Below are 22,172 nucleotides of genomic sequence, written 5' to 3' on the forward strand. Positions count from 1 at the left end.
GATTAATAAAATGCTATATCTGGTCAAGTCTTCTTTACTACAGTGAAACATGGACTTTAAATAAAGAAGCAGAGAAAAAATTAGAAGCTTTCGAAATGTGGACTATCAGAAGAATGTTGAAAATGTCATGGACAGAGAAAATGGAAAATGAAGACGTTTTAAAGAAAGCAAAAATGAAAAAAACATTAATGAAAATAATTAAAGAATGAAAACTTGAATATTTTGGACATCTAACTAGACAAGAAGGCATTCAGAAATTAATATTAGAAAGGAAACTGGATGGAAAAAGATGGAGACGTAGACCCAGGAGAATGTGGCTTGAAGATATTAAGGATTGGACTGGCTTGAATTACCATAAACGTTCCAGAGCAGCAAAAGAAAGAAAAAAAGTTCCATGACATGGTTGCCAACCTCCTTCTAGGGGATGACACTTGAAGAAGAAGAATGATATTAGGATAGGTTTAACAGGTAATAGAGAACTATTTGCAGATGACACAAAACTAACGAGGAATCAAACAGATGTTGTGGCCTTACAATAGTACTTGAAATTTGGTAAGCAACAATTGGATGCAAAGTATACACTTGGTGTAGAAATTTTGGAGGAAGTCGAGGAGATAAGACACCTTGGAGAGGTGGTGGTGTACAAGGATCTGATTTCAGAAGTCATATTGTGAAAACATCACATCAGATTATGGCATGGACTTTAACTTGCAGAAATAAAGAGATTCTGGTTCCATTGTATAAGGCTATAAGGCCTTGTATGGATTATTTTGCACAGATTTGGTCCCCTGGTTTTTCATAGCGATGAGGATATATATTGGAAAGGATCCAGACAAAACTAAGTAACTGGTCTTTGGGATATGAAGACAGATTCAGGGAATGAAGTTTGCAAAGTCTTGTGAATAGGAGGAAGTGAAGGGATATGATCAAGACATCGAAGTTGATAAAGGATTGCCTCCAGGTTAATGTGGAAAAATTTTTTTTTCATAAATGGGAGAAGGGGGGGGGAGATAGAACAAGGGAACATCCCTGGAAGCTGTATAAGGAGGATATGAGCAGGAGTATAAGAGCAGCTTGTTTTCATGGAGAGTGGTTGGTGAGCAGAATGTGATGACTGACAGTGTGATGAATGTCGATGTATTGAATGAATTAAGGCATGATTTGAAGGACTTTATGTGTAACAGTGTGTGCCTCCCATAATAAGTTTTTGACTCCATGGAGGTCTGGTGTTAATAATAATAATAACAACGAGGGCCCTAACATCAAATCCTGGGATATCCCTGCTACTAACTATTAGAAGCAAGGGTATCCGAATGGTTCCCCCACCCAACCTCTAAATACTACTTTTTGTTGTCTGTCTATGAAACAATTTAATATCTATCTTGCTAAATGATCTGATCATCAAATACCTATTCAGCACATTTCAGTTATACGAAATATTATCAAAGACTATAAAATCCAAATAACAGACTTTAAATATTAAATTATGCATTTTATATTGACATATAGACAATCTTTACTATATTTCTATAGTTTTCACCATTCCTTCTATTTATTCCAATCAGAAATCCTATCATATACAAGCCTTATGAATTTTCTTCACAGAAGTAGTGTTTCCACTTTGCCATTCTATGCTACAGAAAGAGGTGACAGTATACTTAATACACACACACATAAAAAAAGACTGTTTCCAGTTATTCTGTCTCTCCTACATAACATTTTTATCTTAAATATTGAAAACCAGCTGGTGTAACTCATATTTGGATATAGAGGATACATCTTTTAGATTTTATTAAATACTCTCTTTCTCATATTTGAAATGTAAAATTACATTTTTTTCAGTTTTCTAAAATCATTGAAATGTGACTGTGTTGCATACCAGCATAATGAGTGGTATTCGGTAGGTGCATATTATAATAAAATATACAGCCTTAGCTAATGGCAGCCACAAGATTTAACAACCATGTTCTTGTATTTTTTTAGAATCACATTTGAATTATCATCAAAGTATAGCACTGTAATGGCAGACAGCAGTGTTGGTGCACAGCAAGGTTTTGGCACAGCATGAGGATCCATTAAATGAACCAGTGTCTGAACAATTGCGTGATTAGTAGCATTCATGTGAGCATTTAGTGGGAAGGTGCATTCACCTTTGCAGTAAAAGGCACCATATCCATCAGGAGCTATAATCCAATCCTAAAGAAAAAATAAAACAAATAAATAATACATGTAATTTTAAGCTGTACAATACAACACTATACAAAAAAAAAAATAAAAAATAAAAAAATACATTGCATTATGTAGTTATTTTTTGTGTAAAATTACTAATCTCATCTTCCTTTGACCCTCTTTTACCTTGCAGTGTCGAAGGTTTATTAATCATCGGACCTCAAACCGTTCACAGGATAAGGTGGTCAGCCCTATGCCCCAGTGTATCCCATGTCTGTAGTGTTGAGTTCTCAAGGCCGGTTTGCCTGCTTTGTGGGATGAAAAACCCCAGATGGGAAAAAGCCCTACAGTCCACGCCGAAGACCGGCTGATTTGGCTATGGTTGAGGAAGATCCTTCAGCTCCTCACATCACCAACGGGAATCAAACTAGGACACTCCTTCCCCCAAACATATGGTTGTGAAGCATACAGCCACTAGGCTAACCGTGTGGACTGTGTAAAAGTACTTCATGTTTTTAAAATTTTTTAAAGGTATTGTTCTTTGGTGTTTATTATCTTTTTCAGTGTTGTTGGTCTGAATTTGTAGTTCGAATTTCAAAAATAGCATTAATAAGGCAGCATACATCAATAGCACAAAAAAGTTTTAACTCTTTGATCAAGTTTTCTGTTGGACTGTTTCCTGATATGCTGTGAAAACGATTTTACATATAACATCAAAAAAATAAATGTGAATGGTTTATGCATTGTGACGATGAAATGTATGTATAGTGATAGTAATGGAAAATGGAAATAAAATGGAAGAACCTGGAGATGTGATTTGCTGAAATATAAGAGGGAAATGAAACATGTGGAGGATAAAATGTCTGAAGAAGAAGCATGAGAGTAATGTGAATGAAAGGGAGAGGCTAGTAATATCCAGCAAGTATCAAGGGATGCCTACATGGTTTTATACAAAGATATGATCGTTAGGTGTGATAAATAACAGAATGCATAAAAAAATTTTAAAAAAAGATCATTAAGGACTTCAATACAAAGGAGGAGGAAGAATGGGCATCAAAGTCAGTGGTAGTTATACGCACAAATGACTAAGAAGATGGGGAAAAAAAATGGAAAATATGGACTATTGTGCTCAAATTTGGTCACCTTGTTTCTGATGTGATGCAGAAACACTGCAGGGGATACAGAGATAAGGTAAACATCAGGACTGTAATGCTGGTTACAAGGGAAGGTTGAGGGAATGTAAATTGCAAAGACATATTAATGCAAAAAACACTTCAGCATTTCATTTGGCCTTTTTTTTCTGTCGGTCACATCCATGAAAAGTTGCAAGCCTATATATATTGCATTAGGAGAAAGATATCTTCCCATTTTTATTTTTAATTTTTTCCTGGTACAGAAACCCTGCTCTAGAGACTAAACATGGAACTTATCTCATCAGTAGGGCTAGACTTAGAAAGATATCAAGGTAAAATCAATGTGGAAGTCATCGTATATTTCCTATACACAATTGGAAAAATGGTGTATCACCAATATACTGTTAAATACTGAAAACAGATCTAGCTGTAGAAAGTTTTGCAATTGCATGAGACAATTAATTTGAACTTTAATCTTTAAAGTGCTTGTGGCATGACTATAAACAACAACTTATACGATAACCACAGTGATTAACTTTAATGAAATAAAAGTACAAATATTTCATACTGAAAATAACAGTACATCATCAGTGCACAGAAACAAGCAAATCAAAGAAATGGAAATACAAGGTACATACAACAATCGATTTACCAATTATAATAAAAACACTGAAAAAGAGAGCCAAAAAGCTTCACTTCGGCAATGCAAAATTATTCAAATTAAGTGGATATTGAATCCAACATTATTTCAGTGTATATAGAAACTACAAGAATTTCATGCCGAATATAGAGACTATAAAAGTTTTGGCAGATAGAAGCATATGCCAACCTTTCATGACAGGTAACTCATAGTAAAGGTAGAGCGAGCTCCGATCACTGTCCTTAGTATTTTTCCATAATGTAAAACATATCTTCTAGGAGATGTAAGACTCTCCCCCTCCCCCATAATGTATAACATCATACATCTTCTAGGAGATGTATGATGTTATACATTATGGGGGAGGGGGAATGTTGGATTCAATATCCACTTAATTTGAATAATTTTGCATGGCCGAAGTGAAGCTTAGTAACTCGTATCGTAAAGTACAAGTTCTGTATCACTTCATCCTGAGTATTCTTGGTCTAGCTCCCACTGACAAGACCTCAAAAAAGGTCAAAACCGGTCTGGGTAGTGACCTCCCCCCATAATGTATAACATCATACATCTCCTATGAGATGTGTTTTACATTATGGGAAAATACTAAGGACAGTGATCGAAGCTTGCTCCACCTTTACTACACGTTGCCTGTCATGAAAGGTTGGTGTATGCTTGTATCTGCCGAAACTTTTATAGTCTCTATATTCGGCATGAAACTCTTGTAGTTTCTATATTTGGCTATGAAATAATTTTGGATTCAATATCCACTTAATTTGAATAATAAAAACAGTTGCCATGTGCTAGAAATTAATATATTAATAAATAATATTCAAACTACTTTTGATGGTCACATAAAATGAGAATCTCCCAAACTTTTGGGAGAGAGAGCCAATCATTCCTGTAAAAGGGTTTCACAATTTTCTTTGAAAGGTGTTCATATTTAAAACTGCTTCTATGGAGAAGAAGAGCTTAATCTCATTAGATACTGTGTTTAGTGTCAATATTACACCTATGTTATGCCAGATCAGGCTTTTGAGGTTTCATGTATTCAAGATAATACTGATGTTCATTAATTCTTTTTCCTTTTTCCACATTCACAAAGTATCTCTGAACCTATTGGTAGAATTCTGAAGAAGTATTACCTTATTCCCACATATTTTCCTATTAACAAACTTCTCATCTGATGCCATCAACAAAAGACAAACTGTCACCTCTATCTGGCATTTACCAGATGCCTTGTGAATGTAATCTGACACACTTTGGGCAGACAAGCCATTCTGTTGATTAAAGAATTAATGAACATCAATATTATATCGAATACATGAAACCTCAAAAGTGTGGTCTGGCACAACATAGTATTGACACTAAATACAGTATCCAGTGGAATGAAGCTCATCTTCTCCATACAAGCAGTTTTAAATATGAACGCCTTTTCAAAGAAAGTTGCAAAGCCCTTTTACATTGGCAAAATCTAAATCGGAATGATTTTCTCACTCTCCCAATAGTTGGGGAGATTCTCATTTTATGTAACCATCAAAAATAGTTTTAATAATGTTATTTATTAATTTCTATCGTGCAGCAAGTTTTTTTGTTGTACACACCCTTGTATTCCCATTACTTTGATTTGCTTGTTTCTACGCAAATACTGTTATTTTCAGCACGAAATATCTGTACTTTCATTTCATTAAAGTTAATTACTATGGTTATTGTGTAATTTGTTGTTTAATTAATTTGAAGTTAACTACCTCAATATGCCAGTAGACTAGTTGTGAGAATACTTCATGCTCAAACTTTGGTTTGCATGCACTTGAGTAAGGATAAATTTATTGCCATTTATATGTGTGTGTGTAAAGACACAGCTTGGAAAGAAGTCAACTCACACCATAGTGTGAGAACAAACAGACATGCCACCCACCTTAATAAGATGTAGAACCTTCTTTCACTGTGATGACTACAGCAATCAATGGAAATTTTGGACCATTTTTCCAGAGGTATATAATTAGGTCCTGGACTGTTGTGGGGAAAATCTCCCTTGACTTCACTTGATGCTTCAGTTCATCCCACAGATGTTTAAGAGGCTGAGATCAGAGCTCTGTGGAGACTAATCAAGTATAGTGATGTTCATCTCTATACAGCAGCAGCCTTATTACACAGTGCATTGTCTTGCTGAAAGAGACAATGGTCAGTTCCATAGAAATGCCACAAAGTAGGAAGCATTGTCCAGAAAGTTCAGATACTTCTCGAAGTTCACTGTTTGTGACACCACAAACAGAGGTCCTAGGCCAAACCAGGAAAACCAAAACTGTATCATGACACTGCCACCTCCAAATTTCATAGCTGGGGTTAAACACTCTTAACACTCTGGTAAGAGATATTCACTAGGCATCTGCCACACCCACAACCATCCGCCCATTCAGTAGGTGTGGTGTGGTGTGATTTGCCGCTCCATAACACAGTTTTCCAAACTTCCATGTCCCACCATACATGCTATTTGCACCACTGAAGATGCCGCCGCATGTTGGATTAGGTAATGTGGGGCTTGAATATTGCAATCCTACCATGGAAATCTATGTTCTGAGCCTCAGTTCCAAATTTTTTTGTGCAGATTCATATTCTAGTTGATCCCTAGAACTCCATTCAATGTATCAGCCAACAAATAGCAGTTTTACATATTATTTTTTGTAGCATCCCACGGTCACATTTGTTGAGTGTGGTGGGTCACCCGCTGCATAGCACTTGCATTTGATTCCCTGCACTTCCATCTCAGTATAGTGTCACTGACTGTTGACCTGGGATAGCCCAATTTGTCAACACTAGGCTTGCAAAATGGCATCCTATTACAATGGCTCTTTCAAACTCCAACAGTTCCCTTCTTGTAGCCATTTCACCTGGACACAGTTGCACTAACTTGCGAGCATCATACTCTTCCAATTGATACTGGCTACAAACATGTGACTTATTAGATGGCACAATGCACCTTTCCTATGGGGATTTTTATTGACTTTTTTCCAAGTAGTGTGTGTGTGTGTGTGTGTGTGTGTGTTGTCATCTCTTGCTTTATGATGATACACATTCATTCAATTCCCACTTGGTTTTTTTCTCTCCTGTAACTGGGTATGCAGTCTTAATTTGTATATCACTGACATAGGGAAAGATTTAAGGAAGGGGGATATTCAGTTGTTTGCTAATGATACAAAACTGGGGAAAGCAGTAGCTAATAAAGCTGACAGAGATATCTTGCAGGATGATTTCAATTATTGTCATTATTGGCATTATTGTCAAAGGATAATGATTGTTAATTTAATTTTACAAAATGTAAGGTTTTGGGATTGAAAAGGTAGTATATGGTGGTACCAGAATGCAGGAAAGTGACGATGCTAGGGGGCTTGGATGGGATAACGGCATACAGAGAGTTGCAATTTTGTGCAACTAGCATGCTTCTCAACGTCCAAGTAAAGATGAGGAAGTTATTATCCTGCTTTATAAGGCTACGATTCAGCTGCATTTGACTACTGTGCGGAGGTTTAGTCACCTGGGTTTCTTTGTGACTAGGAAGTGGTAGAGAAGATTCAGAGACGAGTGATTGAGTTGGTGAAAGGTCTGTGGAATGCTCATTGTGAGGACAGGTTAAAGATGTGTGAATTACAAAATTTAGTTGATAGGTAGAAAAGAGGGAATATGACAGAAACTTTTGAGATATTAAAGGAGTTGTATCAACTGATGCAAAGGCAAGTTTTCAATATATGACAAATAGTAGGGATGTGCATACTAAATTTTTTGCATGGACAGTGGTGAATGAGTAGAACAGATTGCAAGAATTAATTGTAGTGCCCTGACAGTAAATGAGTTCAAGGAGAGATATGATAAGTTTTTGTGTGTATAAACGCTAGTGTGGGCTCCCACAGTGAGTCTTTGGACTCCATGAGACCATATAATTAAAATAATAATATTTCTTCCTTCAAACAACTCCTGACTACTTTCTCTGAACATTCTTCCCTGTTAGCATATTATTATTATTATTATTATTATCAACAGACCTCCATTGAGTCAAGAAACTCATCGTGGGATGTCCCACTCTCATATGCACAGCTCATTGTACCTCCACTTAAGTGCATTCACTGTCCCTGCACTCACCACACTCTCAGGCAATGCATTCCAATCACCCACCACTCTCCATGCAAAAAATCGACTCCTCACCCCCTTGCCCACTCACCGTATACAGCTTCCAGGGATGGGCTCTTGTTCTTCCAATCTCCAGATATGCTATGAAAAATCTCATCCATGCTAATCTGGAAATTATCCCTTATCAAATTATACATCTCAATCATGTCTCTCCTCTTCCTTCTATTCACTAGGCTCTGTAATTTGCATTCTCTCAATCTTTCCTCATATACTACATTCCAGAGATCAGATACCACCTTAGTCAATTTTCTTTGGACCCTCTCCAACATCTCATTATCCTTTGGTGACCAAATCTTTGCACTCTAATCTACATTCCATCTGATCAAAGTCTTGTACAATGGAATCCAAACATCCTTAATTCTACATGTCAGTGTTCTCCACATCATTCCCATAATCTGAATTGTCGTCCTTGCAATTTTAGCAAAATGTCCAGGAAATTTCAAGTTACTATCCACCACAACCTCCAATTTTTCTTTCATCTCCTCCACCTCCTCCAAAATATCCTCACCAATCCAATACTCTGCATCCCATCTTTGCTCCCCAAATTTTAAAACCTTGCACTTTGCACCATTAAACCGATATCTCCCATACACCCACCCATTCAGATAGTCTATTTAGGTCCTCTTGCAAAGGTACAACATCTGCTCTACTTCTCATAACTCTCCCCAACTTTGCATCATTGGCCCCAAAACAGACCCATGGGCATGCCACTAGTGACTTTTCTCTTCTGAGATATCACTCCCCCCACAACCTGTTCATACCTATCAGACAACCTATCTCCAATCCAATGCACTAATCTACTATCCCATCCCATCTGTTCCAATTTAACTACTAGTTTATCATGTGGCAATCTATCGAAAGCCTTTGCAAAATCAAAATATACTACCTATATGCATTCCCCTTGTCCAATGTATTCATCACCTTGTTATAATAAGTAAGCATATTGCTAAAACATTATCATATCACATCCTTTATGAAGTGGAACAATTTTGCCACCTTTCCATTCTTTGAGATTTGGGCTAATCTAAGACTCATGTTAAAAATGTACATTAAAGATGTACATTTTTAACATGTCAAAAAAGTTAAAATGAAAAAAGGTAACTCCCTGGAACATTTTCTGAAGACATCCAGTGATATACCATCAAGTCCCATGGCCTTGTTGACATCAAGTTTACTCAATTCCGCAAGTTCTGCATTATGTTACAATCACAAGGATGGAATACATTAATGAACTGCTCATTAAACACCTCTACTATATCCTCCTCAGTGTTTATCATTTTTCACATTATCACTGACCAACATCATCCTCCCATGTCTGTGCGGTTAGCCTAGTGCAGTGGTGTTCAACCTTTTTTACTACGTGAGCTACTTTTCTATAAAAAGTTATTCGGCGATCTACTCTCTCATATATAAGTTAATCGGCGATCTACTCTCTTATATAGATCACGTTTCCCAACCTGATATCTGATTATGCACAAATAAACAACTAAAAATAAAGAACTAAAAAAAAATACACAACTAAAAACTATATTTGTGTATTTAAAAATTTATTTATCACTTTTAATTACTTTAATACAACAAAAAAAAACAAATATATTGGAATAAAATATTTATTTATCTATTTTGGGAAAACCCAAGTTCGAAAAAACAACAGATTGATTACAAACTCACAAGTTACAGGAAATGCTGGTTGATTAAAAAAAAAAAAAGTTAATGTGAAATTTGGCATTGTTTGGACCTTGCAATATTTTCATAGTCAAGTTGATATGAAGAAGTGGCCAATTGCAGACAATCATCCAAATGATCATTTGTAATTTGGTTTCTTAATTGATTTTTTGTGACGGTCATATTTGAAAAAGCGGATTCTGACAAGTATGTCGATCTGAAATTGAATTTATTTCTTCCTCAACTAATTCTATTTCACGAATAAATTCTTTTAAATCATAGCGAAGCATTTCTTGATTTTGTTCAAAAAAGTTTAATAAATATGGGAGATGTCTAAATTTGGGAACATTTATATTTTTCTTTAATAAAAGTAAGCATTCTTGGAAAGTTTTTATTGAACTTAACATGTCAATTAAATTTTTATCTCTACCTTAACTCTAAATTTAAATTGCTTAATTTCGTACAGAAATCTACTAAAAATGATAAGTGTAACAACCATCTTTTATCACTCAATTGTGGATAAATATCTCCTTTTTCATCAAGAAAATTTTTTATATCGTTAATTAATACAAGAAATCTTTCTAAAAATTGACTTCTGTTGAGCCAGTGAACATTATCGTACAACAGAAGTTCCCTATCATCACCTGCCTGTAATTTAAATAACCGCCGTTGCAGGGATTTTCTCGAACAGAATTTACAATTTTAAATGTAATATCCAAAACATCTTTTGTGTTTAATCTTTTACTACACAGTACTTGTTGGTGAATAATACAGCGGTATGTTAAAAAATCTGGATATATGTCATTGTTTTTATATAATGAAATGAAGTCTGATTTATTACCTATCATTGCAGGAGCACCATCAGTAGTAATAGACACAAGTTTAAAAAGCGGAAGTTTGTGTTGTTTCACAAATTCATCAAATGCCCAAAATATGTCTTCTCCCCTAGTCCTTCCCAATAATGGAATAAGTTTCAAGAGTTCTTCTTTACTTGAATAATCTTGGAATACCATGCGAATAAATACCATTAACTGAGCAATATCAGTGAAGTCATTTGATTCATCAAATTGTAATGAAAACGCAACACACTGGTGAATGTCTGACATTAATCTGGCCTGGAAACTTTTCTCCGGCAATTGGAACTCTTCCTTTCAGCAATTTGAAACCTTGTCTGTGGCCTAGCAGTAGTCTCTCTCTAGCGACGTCTCGACCCGAGAAGTTCCTTTCTGGAAGCGGGAAACTCCTCTCTCAAGTAAAGTGGATCCGGGCAGTCTCTCTGATGGCGATCTCCTCTCTGACAGCAATTCTGGAACCCCTTCTGCTTGCTTCAGTCCCTTTTTATTAGACCTCCTCTGAGACCTCGCATGAAGTTTGGCAACCTCCCAAAGAATTGGTATGAGTCTTTCATCTTAAGTTTCAAGTTCGGCATGCCTTCTTTTGTTCTCCTCCACTTTCTTTTGGTTGCCGGCCATTGGAAAGTTGTTTGAACTCTTTCTGACTGACTTTGGAAATGTTTACACTTAGAGCCTGCAAGCCCTTTTCATACATACAAGTTTCAATAACAATCTTTCTAATGCCGCCATGTACAGCTTCGGCGACAAAAACATCGCCTTTGTTTTTAACACACTAACATATTCTTATTAAAGCAGCATATACAGTTAGCTTCAAAAGAGTTATTTACAAAAACATCTAATACAAACTATACCGAGACAAACAAAGTTTATTTTTTACAATATTCACATTGGACTTAACCTAAGTAAAAAATCGATGTAATATGCTTTGGAATATTTAATATATAAGCTGCAATCGAGTTTTTACACTTTGCTTATAATCGTATTCACTTGGCTCGCTGTTTGACTTCCACTGATCCAAATTAATTCATTTACCCGGACTTATAAGAAAATTACTGATTTGGCAATTTTAACGAAAAATAAATAAACAATAGCAATACACTTAAAGCGAATTAAAAATAATACAAAATAATGATAAATAAAATATTATGTTTTCAGTTTTAATTAAATTTGTAAGTAAGGAGGAATACACAAGAGATCAACCAAAAATCGCTCCGCGATCGACCGGTCGATTGCGATCGACGGGTTGAACACCCCTGGCCTAGTGGCAATGCGCTTCGCAACCATATGCCTAGGGAAGGAGTGTCCTAGGTTTGATTCCTGTCGACGATGTGAGGAGCTTAAGAATCTTCCTCAGCCATAGCTAAGTTAGCCAGTCTTGTGCGTGGACAGCAGGGGTTTTTCCCCCAGTTTATCTGGGGATTTTTATCCCACAAGCAGGCAAACCGGTCCCGTGAACATACACGGATACAGTCAGGAATACTTAAGACATGAATACTTAGGTATTAATGACCTATGAGGTATTCAGACCTATGGCCTCCAGCCATAAGTTTGAATTGTCAGCTATGCCGGTCCCAAGCTCGGATAAAAATGGGGGGCATTGAGGTGGTGCCGTACCTCCCCGTAAAAGGGGCTCACAGCCGTTGAATCACCATATGAAATTAATGAATGAATCCTCCCACAATCATTCTTCCTTCTACTGGCCGCATATCGAAAAAACTCCCTAGGATTTCTTTTAACATCAATTGATAACTTCTGCTCATACTGTGCTATTGCTACCCTTACCAAGTCACCTTCCTTGCTTGCTCTTTGTACTCCTCATATAACTGATTATCTCCATTTATCTTGTGTCGCCTCCACAATACCTTTTTCTTCCAGATTGCACACTTCACCTCTTCAGCCATCCATTTTACACCTACCTTATTTAATCTCCTGCCCTTTGCCTCTGCCAGATATTTCATGAATGGAGACTAAGCAGGCATTGCTCATTCCATGATATCCCTGTAAGATGCCTTCTGAGTTTGCCATAATCACCTGCTTTAAAGTTCCACATATAACTCTTTCTCACAAAAGTCCTGATATGGTTGGCCAAGACCCAAGTGATTACTTCATGGTCACTTTCTGCAACTGGAGGATGATGTAATACTTCATTTACAACAATATCTTCGGATTAGATAATCAAATCCAAGACCCTCGTCCATGTGGCCCCTGTTATATACTGCTTAGGGTAGTTATCCCTTAAAAACTCAAAAAATTCATTCTCTTTGGTTTCTGATGCAGTCTCTTCATTCTAGTCTATATTACCATAATTGAAATTGCCCATAATGATCATCTTTTTCTTATTAGCCAGACCACTTTGTCTAAACATTTCCTTCTCACTTTACCAGGTCTACAGAAACACCCTACTGTACATTTCATCCTGTCCACCTCCACTTAATGACATACTGCTTCAAAACAGCTGTCAGTATTTGCTCCTTGCATCTCCACACTAGATGGGCGCAACTCCTCTGCCATCATCAATAACACTCCTTCTCCCTTTTTGCTTTGTCTGTCTTTGTGAAAGACAACATATCCCTCCATCTCTATTCCTGTCAGAATGTCATCCTAGTTCAGCCATATTCTCACTTATATAATAATTTTTGGGCAAATGAACTATCAGCACAATTTCATTCCCTTTGTTTCGAATACTTTTAGCATTTGTAAACAAGCACACTAGCTCATTTCTGTTTCTATAACAGGTCACACTAACCTCACTTCATGGACATGATTCCTCTTCACTCTCTCCTGTCCATTCTTGTCTATCATCACTGATATTAAACCCCTTCCCAGACCTAAATGTCACCCACACATCTTTGACTGTCTCAATCCTTTCTTGTGCACTCACACCTACTCCTGAAACCATCATCTACACTTCTCACAGTATTTCCCTTTCCACCCTGACCTAGCCCAAGCTACCACATAAGTTTTTCATAATTGTCTACTTTGTAGTTCTTAATATATCCCTTGTAAACTGAGAACTCCACATGCTTAGCAACCAACCTTCCAGAAGACCCCATGATGACTTTTCCCATAGAAGGTAAAGTGGCTACCTTGGTTATGGATACATCTGATGTTATTATCAGAACCAGCACTTTCAAATCCCAGGTTCCCTTCATCACATGCTTTTCAGGTAATTATCACTTAGTAACTGCATAAATTCTATTTCTATCTTGCTATGCACCCCTTCCTCCTTGTAATCTACTGTATGCCTCCATAGTTTAAGTTCACCCCATAATAATTTCTCATGTTGCATTTACTGTACTAATCTGCCAATATATGGCATCCAGATCTTTCTATATCCCTCTTCCCCATGCTATAGCAGCAACCAAACATTGTTGATTGCTGCTATAGGCTTAGCATCATTGGTAATAATACCCATCCTCTGCTCCTATTCCCTCTATCTTTCGTGAAAATGCATGCCCTATTACATTCTATCCCTATGACTAGTGCTTGACAAATTGCACAAAACCCTACTTGCCAGGCAAAAAATATAATTGCGCAAAATCGCCCCCCCCATTTTTTTTTTTTTAATGATATGTCCCAGAAAATCAATAGGACTTTCATAAAGTCATTAGTGCAAATGTGTTTTCTTAAAATTAAAAAGATTTTGTTTAGAAAGTTGTTTTTTATTAAATAAAAAATATTATATTTTGTTCAGTCTCCAGCTACTTGCCAGCTAGTATCTAATAGCCATGTGCAAATGGTCAAGTGTATTTGTTGAACCCTAATTATAAATATATCCTCGATGAGTCTTTGGACTCCCTGGAGCTGTTGTGTAATAGTAATATCATCTTCTATCAACCAAAAAGGAAAGGGGAGTGCTATTGATGATAGAGAAAGAGTTATGTCCATACAAAGTAGAGATGCGAGAGGGAAATAGGGCCAGTGGTTTTGAGGCAGTATGGTGTAAGATAGAGGTGAATAGAATCAAATACTTAGTGGGATGTTGTTATAGACCTGGTAATGTGGATGGTGGTGGTGATAGTGAAATGTATAGTCAAATAAGCCAAGCAAATAAGAAAAGGGTGATCATTATGGGTGATTTTAATTATGGCAATATAGACTGGAATGAAGAGATAGCAACTGGAAGTAAAGAAAATGAGTTTCTTGAGTTTTTGAGGGATAACTACCTCAGACAGTATGTAACAGAGGGCACACGAGGATTAAGGGTCTTGGATTTGGTCATCTCATTGGAGGATGTAATTATCAACGAGGTGTCAAATCATCCACCAATTGGTGAAAGTGACCATGAGGTGATTACCTGGGTGGTTGCCAGCAGTGCAAGGACCCCTGTGAAAAAAGGGTATATATGGAACTACAAGGGGAGTGATTATGAAGAGCTCAGGAGACAGCTTGCATGGAAGGTATAGCATGGAATGAGAAGTTAGCTGGAAAAGAGATCAATGCAGCTTGGGGGATTTTCAAAAACTATTTAGTAGATGCAATGTCCAAATGTATACCATGGGTGAGAAGGTTAAATAAGATAGGTGTGAGATGGATGAATAAAGAGATTAAGCATGTGATACAGAGAAAAAGGGCATTGTGGAGGCAGCATAAGAGAAGTGGAAGTAACCAATTTCATGAGGTCTACAAAGACCAGGCAAGGAGAGTGACTTGGTTGGTGAGAGTAGCTAAAGAGAGATATGAACAGCAGTTAGCTAATGAAGCCAAAAAGAATCCTAGGGAATTCTTTCGATATGTAGCCAGCAAAAGAAAGAATGATTATGGAAGGATGACAATGATTGGAAGAAATGGTATAAAGACAGCTGTTGCAGAATGTGTGGTGGAGATACTTAATGAGCAGTTCATAAAGATCTTTCAATCTTGTGAATGTGACTTCATGGAGAGATTAAGAGCAGTTGATAATGGGGAAGAGAGACTGACTGTAAGTGAGCAAGAGGTGTTTGGGGAGTTGAGTAAACTAGATGTAAATAAGGCTGTGGGACTTGATAATATATCACCGCATATTCTGAAGGAATGTGCCAGAGACTTGACACCTGCCTTGACATATTTTTTTAATAGGAGTCTTGCACTTGGTCAAGTTCCTAAAGAGTGGAAGGAGGGCATGATTGTGCCACTTCATAAAGGAGGTGATCGAACTCAAGCATCAAACTATAGGCCTATCTCTGTGTCAGGTGTTGTTGGAGAAGCTTGTGAGAACTAGGATCCAAAGTTGGGTTGACAACAATGGTATAATATTTGATGGACATCATGGATTTGCTAAAGGGAGGTCATGTTTTAGTAATCTACTTACTTATTACAATAAAGTGACTGCTTCCTTGGACAGAGGAGAAGGATACACAGTAATATACTTGGATTTCGCAAAGGTTTTTGATAGAGTACCTCATGATAAGTTGACAGTCAAACTAGAACAGATGGGGTTGGATATTAGATTAGTGCTTTGGATTGGAGACTGGCTATCTGATAGGTATCAACAAGTTGTGTATGGGGGTGCGATAGCCAGGAAAAGGAAAGTCACTAGTGGAGTGCCTCAGGGGTCTGTTTTAGGGCCATTACTATTTAACTTGTATATTAATGATATTGGCGAAGATTTGGATGGAGATATTCAGTTGTTTGCAGATGATGCAAGGTTGGTACGAACCATAAAGAGTAGTGAAGATGTTGTGGCCTTGCAAGAAGACTTGAATAAATTGAGTGATTGGGCAAGCAAATGGGGATGTGAGTTCAATGTTGCAAAATGTAAGGTTTTAAAATTTGGAAAACAAAGATGGGATGCAGAATTTATGCTTGGTGAGAATATATTGTTGGAAGTAGAGGAAATAAGAGATCTGGGGGTGATAGTGGATAAGGATCTAAAATTTAGGGGACACATCGCCAAAATTGTGAAGACAACACAAAGACTTCTGGGAATGATGAGGAGGACACCGACGTGCAGAAGTAGGGAGATTCTTGTTCCATTGTATTAGGCCACACATGGATTATTGTGCCCAGATTTGGTCACCTGGTTTTCAGAAGGATGAAGAGATGTTGGAAAGGGTCCAAAGGCAACTGACTAAGGTAGTTTCTGACCTCTGGAATGTCGAGTATGAGGAAAGATTGAGAAGATGTAATTTGCAAAGTCTGGTGGACATGAGGAAGAGGGGAGATATGATATGAGATGTGTGTGAGATAAAAGGACCTCCTAGATGAGTCTTTGACTCCATGAGGTCTTGTTTAATAATAATAAGTCTCTCTCTCTGATACTGATTATTTTTGGCTATGTACACCTTACTAATGCTAAAACTCCTCCCCTTTATTTCTGATGCTTTTGGCATTTGCATACATGCATTAAAATATCCCTTTGGACTCTCAATTACCTTTGTTGTGATGTAATTACCAACTCATTTAGATTCAAACCCTAGGAAACTACATTCGGCATTGAGTTCTCATACATGATCATTCTTATACTCATTTGCCTGGGGGGGATCAAACATGCATCCCCTTTTCCAAAACCTACAAAATCATTCATAAAGCATGCACAAATGCTTTTGTACATTCAAATTCACTCTGGATATCCATAAACCACATACATACTATTCCTCTTGCACAATCTTCTCAATTATTCATTTGCAATCATAACCCTTCTCAATTCGTTCCTATCATACTGCAACAGCAAATCCATAATCCCTACTCTCTCACTCCTTTTTTTTTGCTTCTTCCAGCAACTTTTATACTTTTGTTCATTACATATTTCATGCCTTCCAAAACAATCGCTCATTTACTTTCCATCTCTACATACTAATAGCTTAAATGACATCCTTGATCTATGCACCCAGAGAACATGCTCTCATCAAGAACACCTTGTATCATAGAATCCCCATATGATACTGTTGCTTTATTCCTAGTTTCTTGTTCTTTCATATGCTTCTATTCATTTTCTCTTTTATTCTCTTCCTTGCTATGAAGGACTCTGCATAAGCACACTATTTCTCTCCTCACTTCCACCTCATTATTCACATTACTTTTAACCATTTCTTTCATACTTTCATTCATATTTCATTTGTCACTCACTCCTTCAACTACATTCTCTATAGCACTCTCAGTTTTGCACTTTTCATCATTAACATTCACCACTTCATTTTTCTGCTTCTGACAAGTCTGACACTCACTCATGAAACATTTCCAACATATCTGTCTCTACTCTTGCTTTTACACCATAAGCCAGTCATCCTTCGTAATGAGTACACTAAGCACACTACATTGCACAAAATCCTTCAGGTGAAACTCTTTAAACAAGGATGCCTTTGGCTGTTCTTGTTCTTGTTTGTCAGTGCCATGTAAAACACTGTTATGTACAAGATGCATATAAGAAAATTTTCAAAATAATCACTGAATCGTATGGGCATAAAACAAAGAAAACACTACCAATAACAATTAGAAATATTGTGAAATATTTTCTAAAAGAGAAATCGCTTATTTTTATGCCAAATGTTCCTTGTAACACTCCAAAAATGCAAAGTATATGGTATATAAGTATACTGTTGTAGTATATTATTATGCTGTTTACACTGATCAATGTAGAGCCTTCATTGCTCAGTCAGTATAGACGAAGCCCTTTGGTCGGAAAGACCTGGGTTTGATATCTGTCCATGATGTGAGGAACCTTTATCTCGTCTCTTTCAACTAAAGGTGAGTTAACTGGTCTCATGTGGAAGTAGAGGGTTTTTTCACTGAAAACTCTGGTTTTTTGTCCCTCAGAACAGGCAAAATGGCCCTTTGAATGCATACAGATTTCCAGTAAAAAAACATGCTTAAAAAATCCCTCATTAGAGGGCTCAACCAGTCCTAAGGGACAGATGAGGGAAAACTAGGGAAATCACACATGACAACAACAACAACAACACAGCAAATGATTAATGTAAACATTAAGAGAAAAAGGCAAACTCAAAACAAGGTTTCACATGTGTGGATAATGAATGAAAGATATAGATTTTTGAAACAGCCAATGGAGGAAGGGGAATAGAATTTACAATGCTAAGTTTTAAATACATATGTCTATGAATCAGTTGGAGCTACATGAAATTATTTTTCAGAAACTAAAATACTGTAAATTGAACAGCTTGGTGATAGGTGTAAAAGAGTGATATAGCAGAAATGTTTATATTAGCAAGGAGATTTTACTAGATTAATACAGAAGGACTGTAAAAAGAGTGTAAAAATGGAACGCCACCAGTGGAAATTTTGTACAGGTGCAATGACAAGGAGTAGATTTTTTAAACAGGGAGTTGTGGATGAGTGGAATGTGATGTGAAAATGCATTGCAAATGTTAGGATTGTGAATAAGTTTAAGGTTTAACATGATATACTGATGACTGAGTGAGACCTCCCCATGTTAAGTCTTGATTCCATGGAGATTGTTCTAATAATAATGTGGGTAAAGGTAAAAATTGGCTGCTCTCCCGTTTCCAAAAGTTACTCAGGGCTAAATGCCCTCTCCTACTCCCTTTGGGGAATAAAAGGTATTAACAGATTTATTTATTTATATCTATGGAACAGAAGATATAACATTCATAACAAGAAGCAGAAGCACAGTGGGTCAAATGTATCTTTTGTTCACCAGTGTTATTCAGTGTAGGTCATTTTAGTATTATTATTATTATTACCCTAAGAACCCATGGAGTCAACGACTCATCTAGGGGGTCCTTTTGTCATAGACACAGCTTATGATACTGCACCTTGTACACTCACATTCTTTACAGACACCACACTCTCACACAAGACATTCCAATCATTCACAAGTCTGCATGCAAAAACCTGCTTCTTACTTCCCTGCTCACATTCTCCTTACACAGCTTCCAGGGATGACCTCTGATTCTTCCCTGATCTCCCACCATTTTCTGTAAAACCTCTTTACATCAATCCTATAACAATCCCTTACTTGGTCTCTATCCTATCCACTAGACTGTAAATTGCATCTTCTCAACCTATCCACATATTCAACATTCCAGAGATCAGAAACTACCTTAGTCAGTCACCTCTGAACCTTCCCAACATCTCTTCATCCTTTTGAAAACCAGGTGACCAAATCTGTGCACAGTAGTCCATGTGTGGCCTAATCAGAGCCTTATACAATGGAACAAGAATCTCCTTATTTCTATAAGTCAATGTCCTCCACATCATTCCCAGAAGTCTTTGTATTGTCTTCACAATTCTGGCAATGTGTCCTCTAAATTTCTGATCCTTATCCACCATCATCCACCAGATCTCTTATTTCCTCCACCTCCAACAATATATTCCCACCAAGTATAAATTCTACATCCCATCTTTGTTTCTGAAATTTTAAAACCTTATATTTTGCAACATTCAAGTGGCATCCCCATTCCCATTCCCTCAATCTATTCAAGTCTTCTTGTAACTACTCTTCATAGTTCATCCCAACTTTTATCATCTGCAAACAACTGAATATCCCCATCCAAATCTTTGTTTTTGTTTAGGTTTGTTTCCTTAGCCAATCTCTAATTCACAATGACAATATTAATGATATATAATTTTTAGAGAAGACTCAAAGAACAAGGAATTGTTAATGATAGTAGAAAAAATATGATATTATCAGGACTGTTTCCCAGTCAGTGAAATGTTTTCAGAACTATCTTTGATTATTCAGACACATATGATACTGTCTTAATATTATTATTATTATTTTGAGATATTGCATACAATTTCTGAATATGCTTACCTGCCAATGAAGGTCTCTGAAACTCACATAGAGAGTCCATCTTTGACAACTCCGCTTAGAAGAAATTTGGCTGTTCTGATTATCTAAAAATAAGAGGCTTAATTAATCATACAATAAATTATTATTATTATTATTATTATTATTCATGACACCTCCAAGGAGTCCAAAGACTCAACGCGGGAGGACACCTATTGTACAACTCTTCGTCTCCACTATTACACAAAACCTATACTACCAATCACCTACATCAATGCCATCTACTGCCCACAACCACCATCACTAGTATTTTTTGTCTATAAATTGCGTGTGTTCTGAAGGGCCGATTTGTCTGTATGCTGGATGAAAAACCAGAGTTTCTGGGAGAAAAAAACCCTGCTACCACCGTATGAGATCGGCTAACTCACCTTCAATTGAAAAAGTCCATATAAAGATTCCTCCCATCATGATGAGAATCGAATTTAGGCCTTTTCCAATCGAAGGGCGCAACGTACCGTCGTTCTTCCAATTGCGCTATGGAGGCGGTTAAGTCATTCAATAAATTATTCAATAAGAAAAGTTTTAATTCAAACCATCTCTTAAATTAAAGCCTCTTGCTATTTATTGCTATAGTTCTGATGCCAAAATAAAAACTACTTTCGATAATTCCACATTTAAAAAAGTACAAACAAAAAATAATAAAGAGAACACTTTATTATTTATGAAGATTTTTATAAGCCTCACACTGTGAAGTCATTTTGATCAGTACAATCAAAAATTCTCAGTGACAGAACGTGAAAGATATCATACATTCAGGGAAAACTTGAAGGAGAAAAAGATGGCAGAAAGAGAATTTTAATATACTGTAGTAAAATCTCATTAATGGATATGAAACTATTTTTATGTGAAATAGAGACAAGCAGAGGAGAACAAATAATGTAGAGTGTTGCTACAATATTTGGAGTGCAGAGGAAAAAAATAAATGTGCAATGCTGGACAATTCACTAATTAATTCAATTAGTGGGAAAAAAGCAAATGATCATCATAGGATGTTTACCTATAAGTATACTAATTGGAAGCAGGAAATAGTATATGAAAAAAAAAACATTTCTTCAGTTGCTGAGCAAGTTAGAGAGAAAACAAGAGAATCAAGAATAACGATTTGTCAATGAATAAGATGACATGATTCTGTATGAAGTCTCTCTTTTGGCTCTAACTAGAGAAAGTGATCATGATGGGTTGTGATCTCAGAGGTAATCAGTAATGTGGAAGTTTCGGTTAGGGAATGTGATGCGTGGAACTATAAAACTAAAAACTGATAAAATGATATCTTGAAAATATAGCTTGGAAGAATTAGAATTAGAAAAATGTCAGTGTTTCTTAGGAATTTATGAACACTTAAAAACAGCAAAATTAGCCTACATTCCAAGTTTATTCCTTAAAATGGAAGTGAAAAATAATTATTTTATTTTATTATTTTTTATAACAATCTAACCCACGGTGTACCTTAGGTTAGATAATCTAAAACCTTACTCTGAAGACCGAATATAATACTTTTGCAGGCCATTTCATGAGAGTCAACATGGATTTGTTAAGGGGCACTCTTGATTTAGTAATATGATTGCCATTTATAATAAAGTGACAAGAGCAGTTGATGAGGGAAAGGCATATACTGCCATTTTTTTGGATTTTGCAAAGGTGTTTGACAGGGTGTCACATGATAAGCTGATATTTAATTGCAGCACATGGGTTTAGATGTTGGGTTAGTCAACTGGATTCAGGATTGGCTGTCTGATAGGTATCAGAGAGTTGTGTATGGTGGGGCAATATCAAGGAGGCAGAAG

At 36.6% G+C, this 22,172-nt stretch overlaps 1 protein-coding gene across 1 annotated transcript in view; it reads right to left on the minus strand.

Moving 5' to 3' along the window:
- Positions 1–1,750: 1,750 nt before the first annotated feature.
- Positions 1,751–22,172, minus strand: part of gbb (TGF-beta family member glass bottom boat) — a 124,325-nt gene continuing 103,903 nt past the window's right edge. The window contains exons 5-6 of the mRNA XM_090413709.1: positions 20,353–20,435; positions 1,751–2,196 (exon numbers count right to left, since the gene is read on the minus strand). Of these exons, the coding sequence (XP_090269835.1) occupies positions 1,936–2,196; positions 20,353–20,435 (344 nt within the window). The 3' untranslated portion in view covers positions 1,751–1,935. The remainder of the gene's footprint in view (positions 2,197–20,352; positions 20,436–22,172) is intronic.

The sequence above is a fragment of the Typopeltis vanoorti genome, chromosome 24, assembly GCF_054136105.1.
Source record: "Typopeltis vanoorti isolate ZY-2024b chromosome 24, IOZ_Tvanoo_1.0, whole genome shotgun sequence".
Lineage (NCBI taxonomy): Eukaryota > Metazoa > Arthropoda > Arachnida > Uropygi > Thelyphonidae > Typopeltis > Typopeltis vanoorti.